The 23,467-nt window shown below is 41.5% G+C and overlaps 1 protein-coding gene across 1 annotated transcript; it reads right to left on the reverse strand.

Annotated features, from left to right (window-relative positions):
- Nucleotides 1-35: 35 nt before the first annotated feature.
- Nucleotides 36-22,929, reverse strand: LOC102284556 (myosin-4). Its single transcript, XM_070389499.1, has 37 exons — nt 22,697-22,929; nt 22,454-22,597; nt 22,190-22,346; nt 21,405-21,432; nt 18,328-18,442; nt 18,149-18,241; nt 17,955-18,018; nt 17,227-17,325; nt 17,030-17,133; nt 16,739-16,877; nt 16,419-16,537; nt 16,179-16,328; nt 14,758-14,928; nt 13,672-13,978; nt 12,761-12,831; nt 12,103-12,190; nt 11,905-12,022; nt 11,469-11,592; nt 11,243-11,379; nt 10,867-11,122; nt 9,924-10,166; nt 9,434-9,610; nt 9,074-9,219; nt 8,735-8,825; nt 8,254-8,643; nt 7,624-7,750; nt 7,094-7,212; nt 6,771-6,967; nt 5,393-5,576; nt 5,141-5,306; nt 4,916-5,040; nt 4,343-4,651; nt 3,502-3,705; nt 2,125-2,250; nt 1,685-2,035; nt 1,485-1,580; nt 36-203 (listed from the first exon to the last, which is right to left on the reverse strand). The coding sequence occupies exons 1-37, from the start codon at nt 22,898-22,900 to the stop codon at nt 51-53; spliced, it is 5,892 nt and encodes a 1,963-aa protein (XP_070245600.1). The 5' UTR covers nt 22,901-22,929; the 3' UTR covers nt 36-50.
- Nucleotides 22,930-23,467: the final 538 nt, after the last annotated feature.

Below are 23,467 nucleotides of genomic sequence, written 5' to 3' on the forward strand. Positions count from 1 at the left end.
AATTTCACATTTTGTGCATTTCTTTGGTCACCCTTTCACATTAGAATGAATTACTCTTCACTTATGACTTTTGTGTGAACCTCCCGGCTCTTCACCCGCAGCTTGTTGACCTGGGACTCGGCAATGTCAGCCCGTTCCTCAGCCTCCTCCAGCTCGTGCTGGAGTTTGCGGAATTTGGCAAGATTGACATTGGATTGTTCCTCCTGAGAAAAGAAATGCATTTGAGAGAACAAGAAAATGTGACATTTCCTGATTCTTACTGCCTTTCTTACTAGGAGCAGCTACAGGATTTGCTTAATAAGTAAGAAGCAGAAGGTTCTGTTCTTTGGTAATATACCTGTTTGGGACAGGGCATCCCACACATTCGCCTCTGTGTTGTTTGGGCTTATAACTCCCTGTTCATTATCTCTTATTTAACTCTCTTCTTGGCAAACTTAAGATGCTACAGTGACAACAGGGAGATCAAAGTAGCAGGAATTTGAATCAACCTTGTTTCTGTAAAACAAATTCTTAAAAGTAGGTGGAGAAGGCAATGGCAACTCACTCCAGTACTCTTGCCTGGAAAATCCCATGGACAGAGGAGCCTGGTAGGCTGCAGTCCATGGGGTCGCTAAGAGTCGGACACGACTGAGTGACTTCACTTTCACTTTTCACTTTCATGCATTGGAGAAGGAAATGGCAACCCACTCCAGTGTTCTTGCCTGGAGAATCCCAGGGACAGCAGAGCCTGGTGGGCAGCTGTCTATGGGTCGCACAGAGTTGGACACGACTGAGGCGACTTAGCAGCAGGGTACCTTGGTAGTATTGGATGCAGAGAACCTTAAGGAAGGATTTTAGAATTAATAGTATGAGAAAGTGTGCATTAAGTGCTCAGTCGCTAAGTAGTGTCCGACTCTTTGTGACCCCATGGACTGTAGCCCACCGGGCTCCTCTGTCCATGGGATTTCCCAGGCAAGAATACTGGAGTAAGTTGCCATTTCCTTTTCCAGGGGATCTTTCTGACCCAGGGATTGAACCAGAGTCTCCTGCATTGGCAGGCGGTTTCTTTACTACTGAGCCACCTGGGAAGCCCATGAGAAAGAGAACTGCAACCAAATGAAAAAGAAATGTTCTGAGGTGGATTCATCATAAACTTAAATAAGGCTTAGATTCAGAGCCCTCATTTGCACACCTCTGCGAGTACTCGTTGTTGCTGAGTGTTTTAGATAGGGAGGGAAGTGAGTTACAACCAAGAAACATTTCTATACTACCATGTCTGGAAAAGTACTTAAGGAGACGTCAGAAGAAATGAACCTGAATCTCCAAGGCTCTGGTAATTAGTGTTATGGTTTTTTCCTTCTAAATATTCATTTTTCAAACCCACTTTCATATTCCCAATTCTGTGTTCTTTGCCTTAAAAAAGCCTCTTAAATTCTTTGACCTTTTGTCTCCACAAAACCTGGCCCTGCTCCTGAACCTTTTTCTCTCGCTGTAGAGGTACTCACAGCCTCTTCAGCTTGTCTCTTGTAGGCCTTGACTTTACTTTGTAACTTGTCCACCAAGTCCTGCAGCCTGAGAACATTCTTGCGGTCCTCCTCAGTCTGCGATGAAAGAGGTAGCAAATAGATAGTGTCATAATTTGAAAACAATTTATTTTTATTTTCTTGAAAGCAGTAGGCCTGAATTACATGGAAAAGCTCGTCACCTGGTAAGTGAGTTCCTTCACTCTTCTCTCATGTTTCCGAAGACCTTTGACAGCCTCAGCATTGCGCTTCTGTTCATTTTCAACCTCATTTTCGAGCTCCCTCACCTGTAAGAGTACAAAGATGGTTAGCCACTTGGCTGTAACTAGCAGCATGGGAGTTGAACGGGTTGGGAGCCCCACCCTGGCTTCTAGTTTCTGGATCTGCTTCTTCCCGCCCTTCAGGGCCAGCTGCTCAGCCTCATCCAGACGGTGCTGCAGGTCCTTCACCGTCTGCTCCAGGTTCTTCTTCATCCGCTCCAGGTGGGCGCTGGTGTCCTGCTCCTTCTTCAGCTCCTCAGCCATCATGGCCACCTAATTAGCAGTAAAATAAAACTAGTTGAGAAAGGTGAGACAGCCCATCAAGATTCTAGCTTGATGACCCAGTGTGGCCCTCTGCTCACATCAGTGATGGCCTTCTTGGCTTTCTCTTCTGCGTTGCGAGCTTCCTGGAGAATGTCCTCCATCTCTCCCTGGATTTGCGTGATGTCTGTCTCTAGCTTTTTCTTGGTGTTGATCAGGCTGGTGTTCTGTTTCAAATTAGTAAAAAAGAAGACAAGGTCATTTAATTGTATTATACCTATTTACATTATTATTTTTACTAGGCATAAAATTATTGATCATAAATATTCAGAATAAAAACCAAATCAAAGGTAGACTCTAAGTTTCACTTCTCTTCTTTCTACATACCTACGTCTATTAATAAAAATTCTTTTAGATTCTTCCAGATGAAAATTAATTTTGGATACCGAGCATATTCAACTACTATCAGTGGCTGCTGTAAGTATAAAGCACGACCACTGCCCCAGGAAAAAATGTGAAGTGCTGCGGGTGGCATCACATAGCTCATGATGAATGGATTATTAATTTTTAGTTGTTTATTCACATTTGTTGGCTCTATATGGATAAATAGCATCATTATTGGTACAAAAATGAACCAAGGATCTCTTACATTTTTAGAAAGTTGACAGTATTTGAATATGCAGTCAATTCAAGGATACTAATGATGAGTAACAAAAATGCATTTTAACTTGATTTTAAAATTATTTTGTAGTATGTGATTTTAACTTTTCATAATGGCTATTTCCATATATCGCAACTTTAAAAAAGTATATAATAATATATGCTTATTGTAAAATAAATAGTTGACATATAAATTAGCAAAAAAGAGACAAAGAATAATTACTATATTCTTACTACCCAGAGATGACTGTTGATAAAACCTTTGCTTACACTTCTGGATGTTTTCTGGGTATTTTTAAAAGAAAGGATAATGCTTTCTATATGATTAAATTGCTCTTTAAACTTATTATATTGTGAATGTCTTTCCATGACATTTATTACATGAATATTAAGTGCTGCTTATTAGCCATTGTGAGGATATAACCACCACTGATTTCACAAATCCAGTATAAACAACAAATGCTGACTGGAGGTACTGTGGCCTTCTTGCATCTGATTTATCTGTTTGCAGCTTAGAGTTACAAGATAAGATGGGTTACCGATGTTGTAAATATGATTATTAATAGAGGGTCTTTTGTGCTTTTTTTAAACAGAAGTTTCTAGAACAGTAAATTATTTCAAATCAACATGATTAAGCCAGCCTATAAGTGTATTTGTGAATCTGCTGGACCCCAGTGCATATTTACTGCTGTACATTTTCCTGAACTCCTGGGAGGGACCCTGGCCAAGGTTCCTCCTTACTGTTGAACAAGCTTATCCTCTGCAATGGTCTTCAGCTTCAGGGAGTGCATTTGCTCAACCATAGTCCCAAACCTCACCTGTGTGTGCAGAAGCTGCACACGCTCACTGGCGTCCAAAAGCTCTTGCTCTGCCACTCGCCTGCTCCTCTCTGTCTGTTCCAGCGATGCCCTCAGCTCTTCAATCTCAGCCTGCATCAGGTTGGCTCTGCGCTCAACCATGGCCAGCTGCTCCTTAAGGTCATCCTGGCCCCTGATGGCATCATCCAAGTGGAGCTGAGTGTCCTGCGCAGATGGAGCAAAGGGCTCTTACACATGCTCCAGTTAAAGCAAATGCAACTTTAGGGTCACGTACACACATTGATCTTGACAACTGAGTGCATGATTGGACAGGAAAAATCCTCAAGTCTCTTTAAAGGCAAATTCTTTGTAGCTTGGGTGGCAGTTCTACCCAAGAACGTGATGTTATATTATTTTAGATCCTGAGTCATTAAAGACAATGCCATGAATAAAGCTATACAATTTTGCATTAGGAAAGTATCCTTAGAGATGAACTAATAAAATGGTCTTATTTTATCAATGTTAAATAAATAGAGATATACATATTATGTTTCTATTTATACATTAAACACATGCAGTCCACGTAAGTGAAGTGATTTGTGCAGTGGTATGTAGCTAAAATCGTTTATCACTACCTCTGTCTTGTCACGCTCATCACTTTGTCTTCTTTTCAGATGACAAAGTAAATTCTGCCCTGGGCTTTTAAGAATTAAGCTGTTTTTCGACTGTGTGCAGCAAAACTTCAATGAATTACTGTACTATTCAGATGACTTATGGCATGTAGTCCTCCTGAAATATTAAAATTTGAGTCACACAATTACTCCCAGAGTGTATAACACCATGTTTGTTTATCCCAATGTACCTTCAGTACTCCTTGTGTGTTTCTAAGATTCTTTATTGCCTCAGTAGATTGGCGGTTGGCATGGTTCAGCTGGATTTCCATTTCATTGAGGTCTCCCTCCATCTTCTTCTTGATCCTCAGGGCATCATTCCTGCTCCTGATCTCAGCATCTAGGGTGCTCTGCATTGACTCCACAACTCTGAGATGGTTCCTCTTTAGCTGATCAATTTCTTCATCTTTTTCAGCGATTTTCCGGTCGATCTCTGATTTCACCTGATTTAACTCAAGTTGGATGCGAAGGATTTTGCCTTCTTCATGCTCGAGAGATGCCTTTAGAAAAAGAAACATTTAAATTATCTAAGGAGTGTTTTTGGGGGGTACATTATGATGATTTCTTCAAGAAGGCATTATAAAAACTCACAAACTCTAATACAGCTTAGTTAACCTTTTAGTTCTATATTCCTAAAGTACAATTCAATATTTCTTACTGAATAACATGAGTTATCCCCTGAAAGTTTGCAGCATGATAGATCTCAGTGGCTATTAATTTTTCAATTTATGTATAATGCATAGGTGAGCAAACAAAACATGTACCTCTGCTTCCTCTAGAGCAGCCTGTAGTTCACCCTTCTCTTGTTCTATTTGTTTCTTTACTTTCTCCAGTTCATGAATATGCTTTCCTCCCTCTGCAATTTGCTCAGTCAGGTCAGAAATCTCCTCTGTAGTTTAATAATAAAACACAAGTTCAGTTGAGAAAGATGAAAAATTGAAAAGATACCTGTCTACCATTTTTGAAAGTGAAACACTACAAAGACTCACGCTGCAAGTTCTTGTTTTCTCTCTTTAGGGTTTCAAGTTGGTCCAGGGACTCCTCATAGGCGTTCTTGACTTTGAACAGCTCAGTGCTAAGAGAGCGGGACTCCTTCTGGGAGGCCTCAAGCTCAGCCTGAGTTTCCTCATACTTCTGTTTCCATTCTGATAGGACCTGAAAAGCAGTCAATTGTCAGCTGATGGAGAAAGGGAGACTAAGTATTAATAAAACGTGGGTGGAGTTTATATAGGCTGAGCCACCTTGTCAAAGTTCCTCTGCTTCTTATCGAGAGCCGCGCAGGCAGCATTGGACCTCTCCACATCGAGCATGAGGTCCTCAACCTCATTCTGGAGCCTCTGCTTGGTCTTTTCAAGGGAGGCGCATTTGGCGTTCACCGCTTCTACGTGTTCCTCAGCATCCTGCAGACGCTGGGCCAGCTTCTTCCTGAGAAGTTGGTCAGTGTGAATGACCAAGAGCAGAGTCAGAGTTACCGCCATGAACAGTTATCAAGCTTCTGACTAGCATATTTTCCCCAAGACTTTTTGCTCCTTTGCCCATGAGTTGTTACAGTTTTCTAAAAACACCTTCTCAGCACCTGTTTTATCTCTTCTGCAGTTCTGTTTTCCCTAGTGAATTCTTTTTTATCTTGGAGATATTCAACAATGTACAAGGTCATTTTGGTGTGTGTGCTGGTGGTAATGGTGGGGGGGTATGGAGATTCTGAGTAAGCACTTTAGTGGAGCAAGTAATGTGAGGGTGTGAGGGTGAGGAAGAAGGGACAGCCATGAACAGGAAGCCTGGCATTAAAGACTTTTAACTTTGAATAGGATCCTCAGCCATTTTCTAGTATTGTCTTCTTTACGAATGAGGAAACTGTGGCCCAGAGTGACACTGTCAATGCCATACAATTAATCAATAGTCTTCTAGGTCTGGTCCCTTGAGAGAATAAATATTATTCCCTTATTACATTTCTCCAAAGTCTTATTGCTCTCTTTCAGCCCACACTCATAACCAGGATGCTTCCTCTGCAAAAGCTCATCAAACTCTCTCATTCTGTTTAATTCTGACAACTGCTGAGATAAATCAAACTTTAGAAAACTTCCTTCACTAGAATGTATTGGTTATTTTCCTTCCATGTGTACCTCCCATGAGTTTTATTCCACAGCGTGTGTAATTAGTAAGTTCATTGGTACTGGTTGTTAGTTAAATGATGGGAAAGTATGATAGTCTTATTCTGAACTAATAGTACTCCAGGTAAGGATAAACGGATTGCTGTTAATTATAATATTCATAATAATGTACTTGGTAGTCTCAGTGCCTCTGTTTCTCCTTATATTAAAGAAAATGAATTCTTCTTAATTCATAAAGGATATGCTGATAGTTATTAATTCATTTTGGTGGAAAGAAATTTAAGCTGCTTTTGTAACAGACCAGAATAGGGTGAGGGCTCTGGTCTTGGCCCGTTCTCTAGTGGACATACTCTGGGCTGACAGAAGGAGAATATGGTGGAGTCCACCACTCTACATAAATAGGCTGAAATCCTTCCCCTATCTCCATGGAATAGTCTCTTTCTTTTATTTTTCCTTCACTATTTTAAAGCGTCTATTTCTTTCCACCCGCCTTGCTAAGAGCTCATACTTGGCCTCCTCCAGCTCCTCCGTGCGCTGGATGGCATCCGTCTCGTACTTGGTCCTCCACTGGGCCACCTCGCTGTTGGCCTTGGACAGCGCCCTCTGCAGCTCGGCCTTGCCCTCCTGCTCCTCCTCGTACTGTTCGCGCAGCAGGTCACAGTCGTGGCGGGCTGACTGCAGGGCGTGGGCCAGCGCGCTCTTGGCCTGGACCAACAGAAAGTGTGCTCTATAAGTTTATGTTCTGATCACTGATAGTCTCAGTGTAGAGTTGGATAGGGTGACATGCTGCAGAGTTCAAGTGACTGAAGGTATCAGCTGGAGAATTCTCACCTTAGTCTCCTCTTCTAGCTGCCTCTTTAATTCCTCAATCTGTTGTGTAAATGCTTGTTTGCCTCGGGATAGCTGAGACACCAGAGCATCTTTCTCTTCTAGCTGTCGTGAAAATTCACCTGTGAGAGACAGAATGTGGTGATTTAGTTCTGTTGTCTAGGTGAAGAATAGCTTAATGAATGAAATAACACCAGAACTCTGTTATTTCATATGACAGGGAGAGTAACTCAAGAACTTCGATGCTGTTGAGAAGTTTATTTCTTGCTCTTTTCTGCAAAAAGTGTGGGAGTTTTCTTTGGTATTTTAAGGTTGAGGAGGGTGTTTTGAGTAATGCTGAGGCAAAAAAAAAAAAATCTCTTCAGCCCATTGAGATTAAATTTTTTTCTGATTACAACCTGTAATCAACCTACTGTCTCACAGTAAAAAGATGGAGGAATAACATATCAATGATAAAGGGGTGTACATGGCCAAAGAAATGATTCCCTTTTGATAGGTGTACCCTGCACTCCAGGCCCTCCTCGTTCACTGACCTGACTCTGCGTGTAGACGTGCCTTCTGGGCTGACAGTTCATTGATTAGGCGCTGGTGCTCCTCTTCCTTACTTTTCACTTCACTCAGTTGGTCCTCTAGTGTACGGCACATTTTCTCGAGGTTTCCCTGCGGTGCGAAGTAGAAAACAGGGAAAGATAACATGCTTCTCTTTGTAAGTCTGGGGAGCTGTAACTCTTTGCACAAAGGGGCTGAGTTTTCTTTACCTTCCTATCTACTGCAAAGCTCTGCATAATGCCTTGGATGCAAAGTCAGAGGCACCTGGTTTTGGCTAAATGAATAAATGAACTATTGTAAAAGTTAGATTATTGTCGTTTGGAAAACTAGAACGTCATTTAAATTCTGCATCATGGAGAATGTGGTTTTTACATAAGTTTTTTTTTTTCTGTATTTTCATTCTTTCGTGGTAATAATGACAAAGTTTAAAGTGATTTTTCTACGAATGAGATAGGAAGATTAAAATAATTCACTTCAATATAGTACTATCTATTAATAATAATTTTAAAGTTTGAGATAACATCTAAGGCTTGTACAGTTAGATTAGATCATATAGAAACTCAATCATTTTGAGTCATGGAAAATAAGATGAAATGGGACAGGTTAGTACATACCTTGGCTTTGGAGACAGTCTCCATGTTGCTGGCCAGGTCATCGATCTCCATCTTCATCTCGCTCTTCTCCTTCTCCAGCTTCTGCTTGACCCTCTGCAGGTTGTCAATCTGCTCCCCCAGCTCAGCCACACTGTCCGCGTGCTTCTTGCGAAGAGCGGCCGCCGTGGCCTCGTGCTGCAGGGTGGCCTCTTCCAGGTCCCTGCGCATCTTCTGGAACTCGGCCTCCCGCTTCTTGTTCATCTCAATCTGGGTGGAAGTGGCCCCGCCGGCTTCTTCCAGCCGCTCGCTGATCTCCTCCAGTTCCCGGGAGAGGTCTGAGCGCTGCTTCTCTGCTTTGGCGCGGGAGGCCCGCTCAGCCTCGATCTCCTCCTCCAGCTCCTCGATGCGGGCCTGGAGGTGAGGAGAAGCTCATTGTGAGCTCCTTTAAGCTAATTGGTAATTTTGTCATGATGGATGAGACTGACAGAAACCACGGACTTACCTGTAACTCCTTGATCTTCTTCTGCAGCTGCATCGCAAGGGCCTGTTCATCTTCAATCTTGCTTTGCAGATTGCTCATTTCAAACTCCTTCCTGTTAGGAGAGCAGCATGTTAGCTCACGCTGTGTCTTCTTGCCAGTCTTCTTTTCTTAGTGTAACTGAACATTTTTGTATGGCTGGTGATGAGGAAGTGCTAAGTGGGTGTTTTACAAGTCAGAAATGTACCATTATCATTAAATCAAAAGTCAAAGATGTAATTTTTTTTTTTTCTGTGTGCCATGAAGTAATATTTTCGAGATCCAGATAGTGAGAAGCTTACAAATGTATTCTCTCATACTCACTTTTTAAGTTTCTCATCCAGTTGCTGCTTATCATTTTCTATATCCATTGTGGATTCTTGGGCCAGTTTTAGGTCACCCTCTAGTTTCCTCTTGGCTCTCTCTAGGTCCATGCGAAGTTTCTTCTCTTGTTCCAGAGATCCTTCAAGCTAAGTTTATAATGCATTTTATTTGTTTCAGTTCTTAAGCACCGAACGTAGCTTTCAAAGGCACAGGAGAATTTTAAAAGATACAGCAAATAGCAGGAAAGCTTTAATTATTATTTCCAAATCAGCAATTAAAGGCTTATGAGCATCACTGATGGTTCCGTGTCACAATAGTTTGTTTCACCTTAAGAGGAAACACTGTGTTTTTCACACTTACATCATCCACTTGCTGTTCTAGCTTGGTTTTAGATTTGGTCAGGGTGTTGACTTTGTCTTCTTCTGCCTGCAAGTCATCCAGGGTCTGCTGGTGGGCCTCCTGAAGAGCCTTCTTCTCCTTGGTCAGCTTTGCAATGTTTTCATCAAGGCCTGCCATCTCTTCTGTGAGGTTTTTCACCTTTAGAGTTAAACAATTATAGAAATATTAATGACATTCTGTTGTCTTGATGAGAAACACAGTAATATTTTAGAATAATGTCAACCTGAGATGAAAAATGGAAACTGAAAGTTAACCCAGGCCTATGTAGCTGAAAAATATGGGAGATAAAGGTCAAGGTAAATGGATAAAAATGATGAAGACTAAAGAGATGACATAATTATAACAATATTATCTTTTCATATTCAATAATTTCAGGATTAAATATGCAGTTAAAATATATCAGTAACAAGCTCGCACTTGTAAACACTTTAAAATGGGTCATGATTTGTACCTTATTTTCTGTGGCGTGTTTCTCCTTCTCAACCTTGGCCAGTGTCAGCTCAAGGTCATCTATGTCTTTCTTCAGTTCCGAACATTCGTCCTCCAGTTTCCTCTTCTTGGCCGTCAACTCAGCATTGATCTCTTCCTCATCCTCTGCTCTCTCAGTTAGCTCTTTGATTTTTGCCTCAAGTTGGATTTTGGTTTTAATCAACTGGTCACACCTTTCCTCTGCATCAGCCAAGCCATCTGCTTCCTAGAGGGGGAAAGGAAACATATTCATTTGTTTAAGCTGTATCTGCAAATACACAACAATGTATTAAAAGGAGCAAACCTCAATGACTCAGTCAGAATGGTCAACACGTATGCCAACTAACTTGTCAACTTAATCAAATGCACAAAATGTTAGTAATTGCAACCTACTGATTAAATAAATATAATAGTGAATTTCTTCCAAATATCCGTGTGTGGAAGGTCAAATCAGTAAAATTAGCCTTTTGGCAAAATCTGCTCCTTGGCTACTTTGGAAAAGTTACTTATTCATTCTAGGGATCAGTTTTTTCACATTTGAGGGGGGATTAATTTAGCCTTTTTTCTGTCCTGGTAAAAGCAACATAACTTTCATTTTATGCACAAAAACATATATTAAGAGGAGAACATTATAATGCAAGGGAAGGTTCTAGGAAGAAAGGAGAATTTTTATGGATTTTTTGGTGTGTGACTTTGCTCACTGATGACCGAACTATGCATGAATGTGCATTGAAAGTAGAGGGCATAATTTGTGACTTTGCGTCTACTCTTCTTTAGGTCTGAGTTTTGAATTTTTGAATGGTAAACAATTGCAACAAATGTTTCAGTGGAAACCATTTATTTATAAATCTTCAGTTTAAAAAAGCCTCATATCCAGTCAGTGATTGGATGCTATGTAGCTGAACTGTGCAATGTCTCATACTCACAGATTGAACTTGGAGTTGTAAGTCATTTTTCTCTTGCATCAGAGTCACCATTTTCTCTTCAAGTTCTTTCCTTTTTGCCTCTGACTTAGCCAGCTCTTCTTTGGTCTTCTCAAATTCTTCCTTCACGTTGGCCATCTCCTTCTCTGTCTCTGCACTCTTGAGGAGGGGCTTGATCTTGAAATACAGCTTCATCCAGGGCCAGTGCTTGACGTTCATGAAAGCACGGACATTGTACTGGATGCAGAAGATAGATTCTCTGTTGGAAGAAAAGAGGCAAGTGAAGAAGAATGTGGAAAGTTAACATCTCTCAACAAAAATAATGACTGGATTAAGCTATGAAAATGTGGAGAAGTGAGACTTGTACTTGTTTCCTCACCTTCTCTCCATCATCTTCCTGAACTCCACTCTCATCAGGAACCCTCTGCAAATGGCCTGAGTGCGTGTGATGAGCTGAGCCAGCTTTTCATCTCGCATCTCCTCTAGAATTCCCAGCAGGCCAGCCTTAAAGAAAACCTTGCCAAAGAACAAGTTAAATATGTTACTTCTGCTCATAAGAAAGCCCAGAGGGGGTGAATTATGATAGAAATTAGGGTTGCTGGTACCTTGGTGTGACCAAATTTGTACTGGGTGTGGTCAATGTCAATAGACCCTAAAAGTTTCTCAGAAGCCTTCTTGCTGTCGATGAACTGACCCTCTGGGATAGCACTTGCATTTAGAACCTTATATCTGTCAGAATAAAAAATATATAAAAATGTGGGTTTTCACTGAAAAAAAAGAATGAAAGTCTTGGTAGCTACCATTGAAAAAATTAATTTGAGTTTTGGAGAAAAAAATTCCATTAAAACCATCAATGCCTTTTGTAAAACTTGAGAAGATAGGATGAAAAACTTAATGATATATAAACCAAGGCTTCTTTCTTTTACAATCACCTTTAAAATGGCTGGAGCTCATTTTTCAAGGAAAAGTCTTACAAATGAGCTTTGTGGCAATTTTTATATAGACTAACACACTGAAAGGGAAAAATAAAGAGACACAAACCTCTGTTTGAAGTCTGCATACAGGATTCTGCTGGGGAAGCCCTTCCTGCAGATGCGGATGCCCTCCAGCACGCCATTACACCTCAGCTGGTGCAGGACCAGCTCGTGCTCCATGGCCCCTAAAAAAAGACATGTTCTCCATATAACAGTCTCCTGAGAAGTCACACTGGAGCTTGTCTGGGTATCAGAAGTGCCTTACCAGGAGTTTTAGTTTCATTGGGGATGATGCAGCGTACAAAGTGGGGGTGAGTGCTCCTCAGGTTGGTCATCAGCTTATTCAGATTCTCCTGTGGAACCATGTTAAAAGTTTCAAAATAATTTCTAGTTGCATCAACAAGAGAGTTCCTATCGATGATCCTTAGTGAATTTGCCCCATTTCACTTTTTAATGAGCTGTCTCAATGAAGAACAAGTCATAATGACCATGAGAAATCATATGTATGGATTATAGAGAGGAAATAATGGATTACAAAAAATCAGCCAACTTCAGTTTATTTTCCTCAAGCACTGCCAATCAGAGAAAATTTGTATTGTGACTTCAGTCATATGAAGTAGATGTAACTGACTACATCTGCTTCAAAGAGGGTTTGATTTCATGTGAAATTTGCTTACTAGCAGGGCTTTTAGATATTGGGCTTAAGGGGTAAATGATTAATTTATCCTAAAAGTTTACATGAAGAAGAGACACACCATGGGTCTTTTTGCTAAATTTTTCCTTAAAGAATTTTCCAGTTTTTTTTTTTTTTTAGTATGTCACTACCTCAGTTTCACCATATATTTCTTTAAAATAATTTTTTAAGTTATGTTAATATTATTTTTTACAGAAGTAATCCTTTGGAATTCAAGAATATACTGTACCCTGAAAAGAGCTGACACAGTCTGGAAAGAAGAACCCTTCTTCTTTCCACCTTTCTTTCCACCGCCACCCTCTGAAAAATGAAATGGAAAAATTAAAATTATTTACAATTATCCATAGACATCATGGCTGCCAAAATTCCCTTGAGAATTTAAATTTGCACTCATCCACTTGTGTCATTCCTATTCTTTCCATGTCTCTCCCCTTTCAACTTTAGAATTAGAAGATATGTGTTGGTTCATGTAATAGGCATTTAGAAAAACAGCAACAAAAACAAACAAAAAAACTTGTAGGTGAAAAGAATATATGTGGGCAAGGGATGGGACACAGCTACTCCAAACTGGCCAAGTCTGTCCGCTGCAGGAAGTGCCCAGGAGACAGAGTAGTAATGCCTCTTTAGTGCACACAATTCCAGGAGGGAAGGCAAAGTTGCATGCTTGGTCCCAGATGGTGAACCTCTGGTAACCTGCAAGGAAGTCCTATTTCCTATTTGCCGGTACCTTTGTCCTGTTACTTGCGCATTTGGGGTTTAGGAGAATCGAACTTCAATTTCTTAAGCACTGGTGGGCTGGCAAAAGATGTCCTCATTTCTAGCTTAGCTGAATCCTTGAAAAACCCAATATTGTTAAAATGGTATAAATGAGCTCTATGATCCTGAGTAAGTCCCTTAACCTCTTGGAGTCTCTGTTTCCTCATTGGTGAAATGAGGCTATAGACAAAGATGCATAGTGTCAACTGTAGCTTTGAAAGTCTGTAATCTTAGAATGATACCATGCTTATTAAATATACCTCTTTCTATTAGCTCCACATTGGCCAGTATTTTCAATGGTAGATTTTGTTGTATCTGTCTCTGATAAGCAATGTATTTCTGTTTTGAGACTCTTAAGGATATATAATTGATCTTAAAAATAACCTTCAGCACTTGGACCTCCAGCGAAGAGGAAAGCCAGAGTCTTCATTGCGGACTTCTGGTACAGCCCGACCACTGTCTCATTCAGGGGGTCCTTGTTCTTGTCCAGCCAGCCGGCAATGTTGTAGTCCACGGTGCCTGCGTAGTGCACCAGGGAGAAGTGGGCCTCAGCCTTGCCCTTGGCAGGTTTGGGTTTCTGGAAGTTGTTGGACTTTCCAAGATGCTGTTCATAAAGCTTGTTCTTGAAGGAGGTGTCTGTGGCCTTGGGGAACATGCACTCCTCTTCCAGGATGGAGAAGATGCCCATAGGCTGAGAGAATGAAAAGAAACATGCCACTTGAATTGTCTGCCTGCAGAAGTAATGGGTAGCATTCTGATCCTACTTGAGTAAATACATCATATCATTCTTTACAGTTAGTGAAAACTGATTTCTTTGGTTAGAAGTTGTTAAATGGCAAGGATTACTTGGGTGTCTATCAATACCCAGATGTGTGCTGGGCTCTGGGATATGATGGAGATAAGATGAAAAAGGAAGGACCTCCGGTGGAGTTTATGTCTTTGCCCCAAAGCCTTGGAGCAATGTTTCTCCAAGTGTGACTTGCAAATGGGTTATGTCAGAAACACCTGGTAAAAATGCAGATTCCGAGGCTCTACCCCACCCTTCCCCCAAAATGTTTCTAGGAGCGAGCTTAGGGGAATGTACAGGTTTACTCAGTACCTGTGGGGTCTTTGGCACAACTGAGAGCCCCTGCTTTCAAGTACTAGGAACTCCACCTTCAAATGCCAGCAGGAATGGCTCCAAAACTGACAAAGAAATAAGTGAATCATGCTCTCCTCAGAGCTCTTTAATAAGGAAAGATGGTTTAAGAATCAGACTTGTCATCAGACTATGAGGAAGGGTAGACTTCTGGACTCTAGAAAAGACTCAGTCTCCTTTCATCAGATCATCTACCTCAGAGTTGGCCAAAGGACCTTCCCTGATCTTAGTTACCAATAGAAACCTTTTACCAGAGTGTGCAGTGAGATTTGTGATTTTCCTCTAAATACGGGTCAGCAGTGTGACCTGTGGTCTGAGAAAGGAAGGCGAACCTTCTCGATGAGCTCGATGCAGGCGGCCAGGTCCATCCCGAAGTCGATGAACTCCCACTCGATGCCTTCCTTCTTGTACTCCTCCTGCTCCAGCACGAACATGTGGTGGTTGAAAAACTGTTGCAGTTTCTCATTGGTGAAGTTGATGCACAGCTGCTCCAGGCTGTTGAACTAAATAAGTAGAAAATACAAGTGAACATTCTTCTTGTGATAACAGCTTCTCTTTGAAAGGACTCTTCTGACATAGTTAGCCTAACTGCTTCCTGCATGAAAACACAACCTGACTCAGAGTGATGTCCCCATACACAGAAGCCAAAGAGGTTCTAAGACACGGGTGAACCTTGCAAATACTAGGCTGAGCGGATTCAAAGCTCTATGTAGTGTATGATGTCATTTACATGAAATGTCCAGAATAGGCACATCCATACAGGCAGAAAGCAGATTTCCAGGGGATGGGGTAAGAAGGAGATGGGAACTAACTGCTTAGGGGGGAGCGGTTGCCCACTGGGTGGATGAAAATGTCCTAGAATCTATTGCACACGTCTGTAAATACATCAGAATCCATTGAATTCAGTACTTTAACTGAATGAGATGAACTGTATGAGATGTGAATTATATCTCAGTAAAAAACTGTTATTGAAAACTCTCAAAAAGGTTGCCGGCTTACACTGTCCTTAGCTCTCATTTGAAAACATGTGATTTACTCTTCATATTGTTGCTTGGAACAAGATTATTCCTCTCTTCCCATGTTGGGTTGAGGATTTCTGGAAATGCTTTTGTTCCTAAACCCAGAAAATCTCATCCAGTGTCCATAAGTGCACTCATAGAGAAAGGTGTGGAAATGAGACCTCTGGATCAGACACTGAGACACTGTTGTTGGGGAGAATACTTGGGTAAACTGTATGGGAGGTATTCTGTCTCAGGCAGATGAATTTGAGTTTCTTTACCGTGCCATTTCCATCCCATCTACTGGCCATGGAGGGCAGGTAGGAATCTCAGAATTGTGCTTTGAATTTGTCCTTGTCTTCCACACAGCCATCTCTGCTAACTATGAAACTGCTAACTATGTGCTGGGGGATGGCGCTTAGGTCTTTAAATCCAGAAATCTTGTAATGGCAAATGATTCACAGAAGTAGATCCATTATCTGGGGTGCTATGAGCTTTCTATACAGGTCTTAGTTGAATTTACTCTGTTTGGGGTCAATACCATTTCCATTATCCAAGTTCACAGGTAGGAAGTGACAGAGGTGGAGTTTGAACCCAAAGTTGATGCCCTTTCATGGACTTTTTGATTGTCTTTCATGTGTCAATTTAAGGTGTTACGGTGTTAACTGGTTGTTTTTTTAAATAGACTCTTTCTAGTAATGACTGCTGAAGCAAGATTGGTAAGCTTTTCTCCTGCAAAGTTTCTGCTAACTCACATCAAAGATCTCAAAGCCAGCAATGTCCAAGACCCCGATGAAGTACTGCCTGGGCTGCTTGGTGTCCAGCTGCTGGTTGATGCGGGTGACCATCCACAGGAACATCTTCTCATAGACGGCTTTGGCCAGAGCGCCCACTGCATTGTACACCTTCATGGACAGAGTAATGATTATTGCTCTTATTAAAGACATGAACTGAAGTCCTGGAAAATGTGTGATTCATGAAGGTTGTGCACTTACCTGCTGCACAGTCTGGCCTTTGGTGACAAACTCATTGCCAACCTTGACTCTAGGGTAGCAGAGGGCTTTGAGCAGATCAGCAGAGTTCAGACTCTGGAGGTAGGCAGCCTTGTCAGCAACTGCAGAGACACAATTCAGACATCCAGCATGGCCTACTGTGGCCCCACAACACCTAGGAGTGGAGTAAGGAGGGAATCACTGCTATGTGGGGTTTGATTTGTGTGTCCATCAGATGCTCAGGTGTAAAAGAGACATGAGCTTGGAGTCGGTTTACTTGCCTATTTTCTCTCATTCAGCCCACTTGGGGGTTCATTTTGTACCTTCAGTGCCATCTGGTTCTGCTTGCTCCTCACGCTGCTTTTGCTTGAATTTTAGGTTCCCATAATGCATTACTGCCCCCGTGAGCTTGTAGATGGACACTCTTTCATCAGAAGTGAAGCCCAGGATGTCAATGGCACTCTGCCAGGAGAGATGAGAGGACAGAATTAGGACATAAGACACTAAATTACTTAGGAGAGTTTGTACTGTGTCCTGAACCACACCTACAGCAGGGTTGTCACTGTCATTCCCATATATACCAATTCATTTTAAAAACTGCATGTGAAACTTACATCTGTGGCTATCAACTCTTCTTGGTCATCAATGCTAGGGACTGTGATCTCCCCTTGACTCACGAAGGCGTAGTCATATGGGTTGGTGGTGATTAGGAGCATTTCTGGGTACGTAGAATTCAGGGTATATGTTTAATGTTAGAAGGGACTAATAAAGATGTTAGCTTTTAACTTAACATATTTAAGCTTTTTCATACCAATTAGCTCTGGCTTCTTGTTAGACATGATCTGATAAAAAATATGGTAGCTTCTTTCTGCCTTCAGCTGGAAAGTGACTCTAGACTTCTCCAGAAGATCTGCAATGGCAAGTGGACATGGGATTAGAGGGAAAACTGATAAAGTTCTGGGAGTGACTTTGGTTCTTGGGGTCATGAACTAAAAATTTCATTGGCCCCTTGTGATTTCAGCTGAATGGTCCCATGAGGTACCATGTAATTTTGTCTTTACCACTGTGGTTACTCTTACCCCTCTTGAAGGAAACTAAAGTTGTCTGTCTGAAGACATATTCATTTCTCATACATAGGATCCTTGACAATTGATTCTTGATAACCTGTTCCTCCTCAGTGTCTCTGCTCACTTAATAATAGTTACTAAGAGCAACATTTATCAAGCTTGCACTAAGGAAGAAATCTCATACACTAAACCCAACTAATGTACCCCTAGTCTTACTTTTTACTTAGAAAAATTTGAAATGTCTTGTGAGGCTGAAATCCTTCTGAGAAGCCCAACAATTCCTTGCAGTTTCTATAGCAGAGTTAGCTCCTGACTGAAGTGGGTGAAGCACACCTTTGGCTCTGGTTAGACTGGCATTTCCCAAGAGCATATTTGGTGTTGCATAGGCTCTTAGTCCCAGCAGGAGCTGTAAGATGTTCCTCCAGTCTATCACTGTCACTCTGGATTCTGTTTAGAAGGTCCTGTTACTCACATGTTTCAATATCAGCAGAAGCCAGTTTCCCTGTGGTACCGAAGTGGATCCTAATGAATTTACCCTTGCAAGTGAAAAAGATGATGTTACATACAAAACAGCACATGAGTAAGAAGAGATTGAAATAATGACTGAGAGATGCCTTTGTGGGCATTTAAGACCCGAGAAAACCCTTCTGTGACCCAGAGACTCACAAAGCGAGAGGAATTGTCATTCCTCACGGTCTTGGCGTTGCCAAAAGCCTCCAGCAGGGGGTTGGCACTGATGATCTGATCCTCCAGAGTCCCCTGCCAAGGCAAGAGCGGTGCTCACATCTGGGGCTTGGGAGTTTCTCACCTGACAGCCGACATGCTGACCTGGCAACCAGACCCACCTGCATTTTGCCTGAAGTTGGTTCCTCCTTCTTCTTCTCCCCAGTGACTGCAATTGTTGCAAAGTACTGGATGACACGTTTCGTGTTCACAGTCTTTCCTGCCCCGGACTCTCCGCTGTCAGATAAAAACCAAATCAGTATCATACTCTCTTGATGACTGTGGCTTTGTAGTAGAGCCTGAATCAGGCAGGTTGATTCCTCCAGTTCCATTCTTCTTTCTCAACATTGCTTTGGCTATTCGAGGTTTTTGTATTTCCATACTTTGTTCTAGCTCTGTGAAAAATGACCGTTGGTAGCTTGATAGGGATTGCATTGAATCTATAGATTGCTTTGGGTAGTATACTCATTTTCACTATATTGATTCTTCCGATCCATGAACATGGTATATTTCTCCATCTATTAGTGTCCTCTTTGATTTCTTTCACCAGTGTTTTTATAGTTTTCTATATATAGGTCTTTAGTTTCTTCAGGTAGATATATTCCTAAGTATTTTATTCTTTTCGTTGCAATGGTGAATGGAATTGTTTCCTTAATTTCTCTTTCTGTTTTCTCATTACTAGTGTATAGGAATGCAAGGGATTTCTGTGTGTTGATTTTATATCCTGCAACTTTACTATATTCATTGATTAGCTCTAGTAATTTTCTGGTGGAGTCTTTAGGGTTTTCTATGAAGAGGATCAAGACAGTATGGTATTGGCACAAAGACAGAAATATAGATCAATGCAACAAAATAGAAAGCCCAGAGATAAATCCACACACCTATGGACACCTTATCTTTGACAAAGGAGGCAAGAATATACAATGGAGAAAAGACAATCTCTTTAACAAGTGGTGCTGGAAAAATGGAGAAGGTGATGGGACCCCATTCCAGTACTCTTGCCTGGCAAATCCCATGGATGGAGGAGCCTGGTGGGCTACAGTCCATGGGGTCGCGAAGAGTCAGACATGACTGAGCGATTTCCCTTTCATTTTTCACTTTCCACTTTCATGCATTGGAGAAGGAAATGGCAACCCACTCCAGTGTTCTTGCCTGGAGAATCCCCAGGGTGGGGAAGCCTGGTGGGCTGCCGTCAATGGGGTCACACAGAGTCGGACACGACTGAAGTGACTTAGCAGCAGCAGCAGCAGCAGCTGGGAAAATGGGTCAACCACTTGTAAAAGAATGAAACTAGAACACTTTCTAACACTACACACAAAAATAAACTCAAAATGGATTAAAGATCTAAATGTAAGACCAGAAACTGTAAAACTCCTAGAGGAGTACATAGGCAAAACACTCGCCAACATAAATCACAGCAGGATCCTCTATGACCCACCTCCCAGAATATTGGAAATAAAAGCAAAAATAAACAAATGGGACCTAATTAAAATTAAAAGCTTCTGTACAACAAAGGAAATTATAAGCAAGGTGAAAAGGCAGCCTTCAGAATGGGAGAAAATAATAGCAAATGAAGCAACTGACAAAGAATTAATCTCAAAAATGTACAAGCAACTCCTGCAGTTCAATTCCAGAAAAATAAACGACCCAATCAAAAAATGGGCCAAAGAACTAAACAGACATTTCTCCAAAGAAGACATACAGATGGCTAACAAACACATGAAAAGATGCTCAACATTACTCATTATCAGAGAAATTCAAATCAAAATCACTATGAGGTACCATTTCATGCCAGTCAGAATGGCTTCTATCCAAAAGTCTACAAACAATAAATGCTGGAGAGGGTGTGGAGAAAAGGGAACCCTCTTACACTGTTGGTGGGAATGCAAACTAGCACAGACACTATGGAGAACAGTGTGGAGATTCCTTAAAAAACTGGAAATAGAACTGCCTTATGACCCAGCAATCCCACTGCTGGGCATATACACCAAGGAAACCAGAATTGAAAGAGACATGTGTACCCCAATGTTCATCACAGCACTGTTTATAATAGCCAGGACATGGAAGCAATCTAGATGTCCATCAGCAGATGAATGGATAAGAAAAGCTGTGGTACATATACACAATGGAGTATTACTCAGCCATTAAAAAGAATACATTTGAATCAGTTCTAATGAGGTGGATGAAACTGGAGCCTATTATACAAAGTGTAAAAGGTGAAAGGGAAGTTGCCCAGTCGTATTTCTTTGTGACCCCATGGACTGTAGCCTACCAGGCTCCTCTGTCCATGGGATTTTCCAGGCAATAGTCCTGGAGTGGATTGTCATTTCCTTCTCCAAGGGATCTTCCCAACCCAGGGATCAAACCCGGGTCTCCCTCATCGTAGACAGATGCATTACCATCTGAGCCACCAGGGAAGTATACAAAGTGAAGTAAGCCAGAAAGAAAAACACCAATACAGTATACTAACACATATATATGGAATTTAGAAAGATGGTAACGATAACCCTGTATGCGAGACAGCAAAAGAGACACAGATGTATAGAACAGTCTTTTGGACTCTGTGGGAGAGGGCAAGGGTGGGATGATTTGGGAGAATGGCATTGAAACATATATAATATCATATGTGAAACGAATCGCCAGATCAGGTTCGATGCATGACATAGGATGCTCGGGACTGATGCACTGGGATGACCCAGAGGGATGGTATGGGGAGGGAGATGGGAGGGGGGTTCAGGATGGGGAACATGTGTACACCTGTGGCAGATTCATGTTGATGTATGGCAAAACCAATACAATATTGTAAAGTAAAAAAATAAAAAATAAAAAAAAATTATGAAAAACAAATATGAATGACAAAGTTAACTATTATTGAGCCATTGGAATAAGAAAGGACTTAATAACCATGAAAGAAAAGGAAGAAGCTACAAAAAATAGTTTAATTTGAATACACAAAGATGTATTTGTGCATTAAAATTTTTTAATGAAAATAAATATTTGCCCTGAAGTAAGAAATGGCAACTCATTCCAGTATTCTTGCTTGGGAAATCCCACGGACTGAGCAGGCATGCTATGTATAATATATAATTTTTACAGTTGTGTAAAATAAATAAAGATAAAAAAAAAAAAGCCAAATCAGTAGAGTTCCTAAAACCAGCAGCTATTTCAGTCATGCAAACAAAGCATCAAGTCTACTTACGTGATCAGGATTGATTGATTCTCTCGGTCTATAAAAGAGAAATTATAGGCAGTCAATACCATTTTTAAATATATTTGTAAATGGTAAATTAATAAAATGGTATGAAGCTAGTATTTTTCAGCATCCTGAGGGCTTGGTGGTCCCCAGGCCCAGCACCTTTTCCAGCTCCCCTCTTTCCTGCTCCCTGAGGTTCCCCTCATCACATCAGCTTACAGACCACCGCTGAAACAGAACACTGCAAGGATGCAGCAGACTTTCTCTTTTTATACTCCACACTAAATGCACACCAAGTGGACTTGGGTTTTCAGGTGGATTTAGATGACAGGTTAGTAGCATGTTTATTGTAAGTACAAGAAGTAATGGGGAAAAAAGGCATTAGAGATATTTTTAGTGTGGGAGAAGGAGTCAGTATAGTAAAGGTGGTAGCTTTGGAAGTAATCATAGCCTTAGTCATATTTTCAGGGAAAACTAAAGGCTTATTTTGATGTTCTGCTCTCTCTGAAGAGGAAATCTCTCAGTCCTCTCCCCAAGGTGCCATTGTGCCTTAGAATTGTCTAGCTGAGACAGCATTCCAGGAAGAAGATTCATAGTGTGACCGCTCTAATTCCAGATACACCTTATAATCTGGAGTATGTTTTGGTTGGTTCTGGGCAAAGGGCAATGGCATTTAGGGGACCACCTCAAAGAGTGTGTTGAGATGAGTAGAGTCTCTTTCTCCTATGGTTAGTCTCTCTCTCCTAGAGTCTCATCTCCTAAAAAGATGCACATGGAAACATCCAACTCACCAGTCAGCATGAACTGATAGGCGTTGTCAGAGATGGAGAAGATGTGGGGCGGGGCCTCCTGGCGCTTTTTGCCTCGGTAGGCCGTCACCACCTCTGCATTGTACACCGGCAGCCACTTGTAGGGGTTGACGGTGACACAGAAGAGGCCTGAGTAAGTCTGCACCATAAAGGAAAAAAGGAATATAATTATTTAATGAGGACATTAATACTGTTTTTCAAAATATTAACCACCTGTGTGAACAGAATCCATGAGAACAAACTCACGTAGATCATCCAGGCTGCATAACGCTCTTTGAGGTTGTACAGCACAGCGGGCTCGTGCAGGTGGGTCATCATGGCCATGTCCTCGATCTTGTCATATTTGGGAGGGTTCATGGGGAAGACTTGGTCTTCTTTCACAGTTACTGTCTGTTAGGTCAAACAAGAGGAGCCAGGTTAGTAAAGAAATGTCGGCTCTCCTAACTGGCAGTGGGGCCCCATCGCATCCCCTCCAGATGCTCTACTCACCGCCCCAGCCTCGGTCTTGGCCGTCACCTTCCCCCCTTCCCTGCTCTGCACAGTCGCTTTCACGAAGGACTCCTTAGGGTCCACCACGAAGACTGAGGTCTTGGCGTCAAAAGGCTTATTCTGGGCCTCAATGCGCTCCTTTTCAGACTTTCGGAGGTAAGGAGCGGCCTCCCCAAAAACAGCCATTTCCTGGTCTGAACTCATGGCTGCAGGTTACTGGTGGCAGCAGCGCAGCAGATACCTAGATGGAGAGACAGAGCTGGACGGTGAACCAGGGCACAGGTGGACCTTGTCCCATTGCTTTTTGGTCAGTATGCTTCAGTGGCTGTGCTTATTCCTTACTCTGACTTGAGGACTTACTCCTGTGTATTATGCCAGTGTGCTGGTAGAGCAGATCGCTGATTTGAAAGTCTTATCCTGATAGCTTAGTATTTGTGATATTTAAGCCTCTATTCTATCCTCTGCGTTATTAGCCATCCTTGACAAATGTGGAGTAATTGACATTTCAACCAGCAACCTCTCCAATGTGTTCAGAATTTTTTCTTCTTCTCCTTTTTTTTTTTTTTTTTGTTGTTTCCTTTTCCAAACCCCCTGCCCTTTTTTTTTTTTGACATTGTGATTATAAAAGAAATGGAAAATAACTATTTCTAATGGCTTTACCATCTAAATGAACTTATTTTAAAAACTCAACTACTCAGGGGAATTTTCCTCCTGCCTCAAATTATTAAAACTAGATTTATTAATTGAATGTGAAAATTATTAAAATTGGAT

This window comes from Bos mutus, chromosome 19, assembly GCF_027580195.1.
Source record: "Bos mutus isolate GX-2022 chromosome 19, NWIPB_WYAK_1.1, whole genome shotgun sequence".
Classification (NCBI taxonomy): domain Eukaryota; kingdom Metazoa; phylum Chordata; class Mammalia; order Artiodactyla; family Bovidae; genus Bos; species Bos mutus.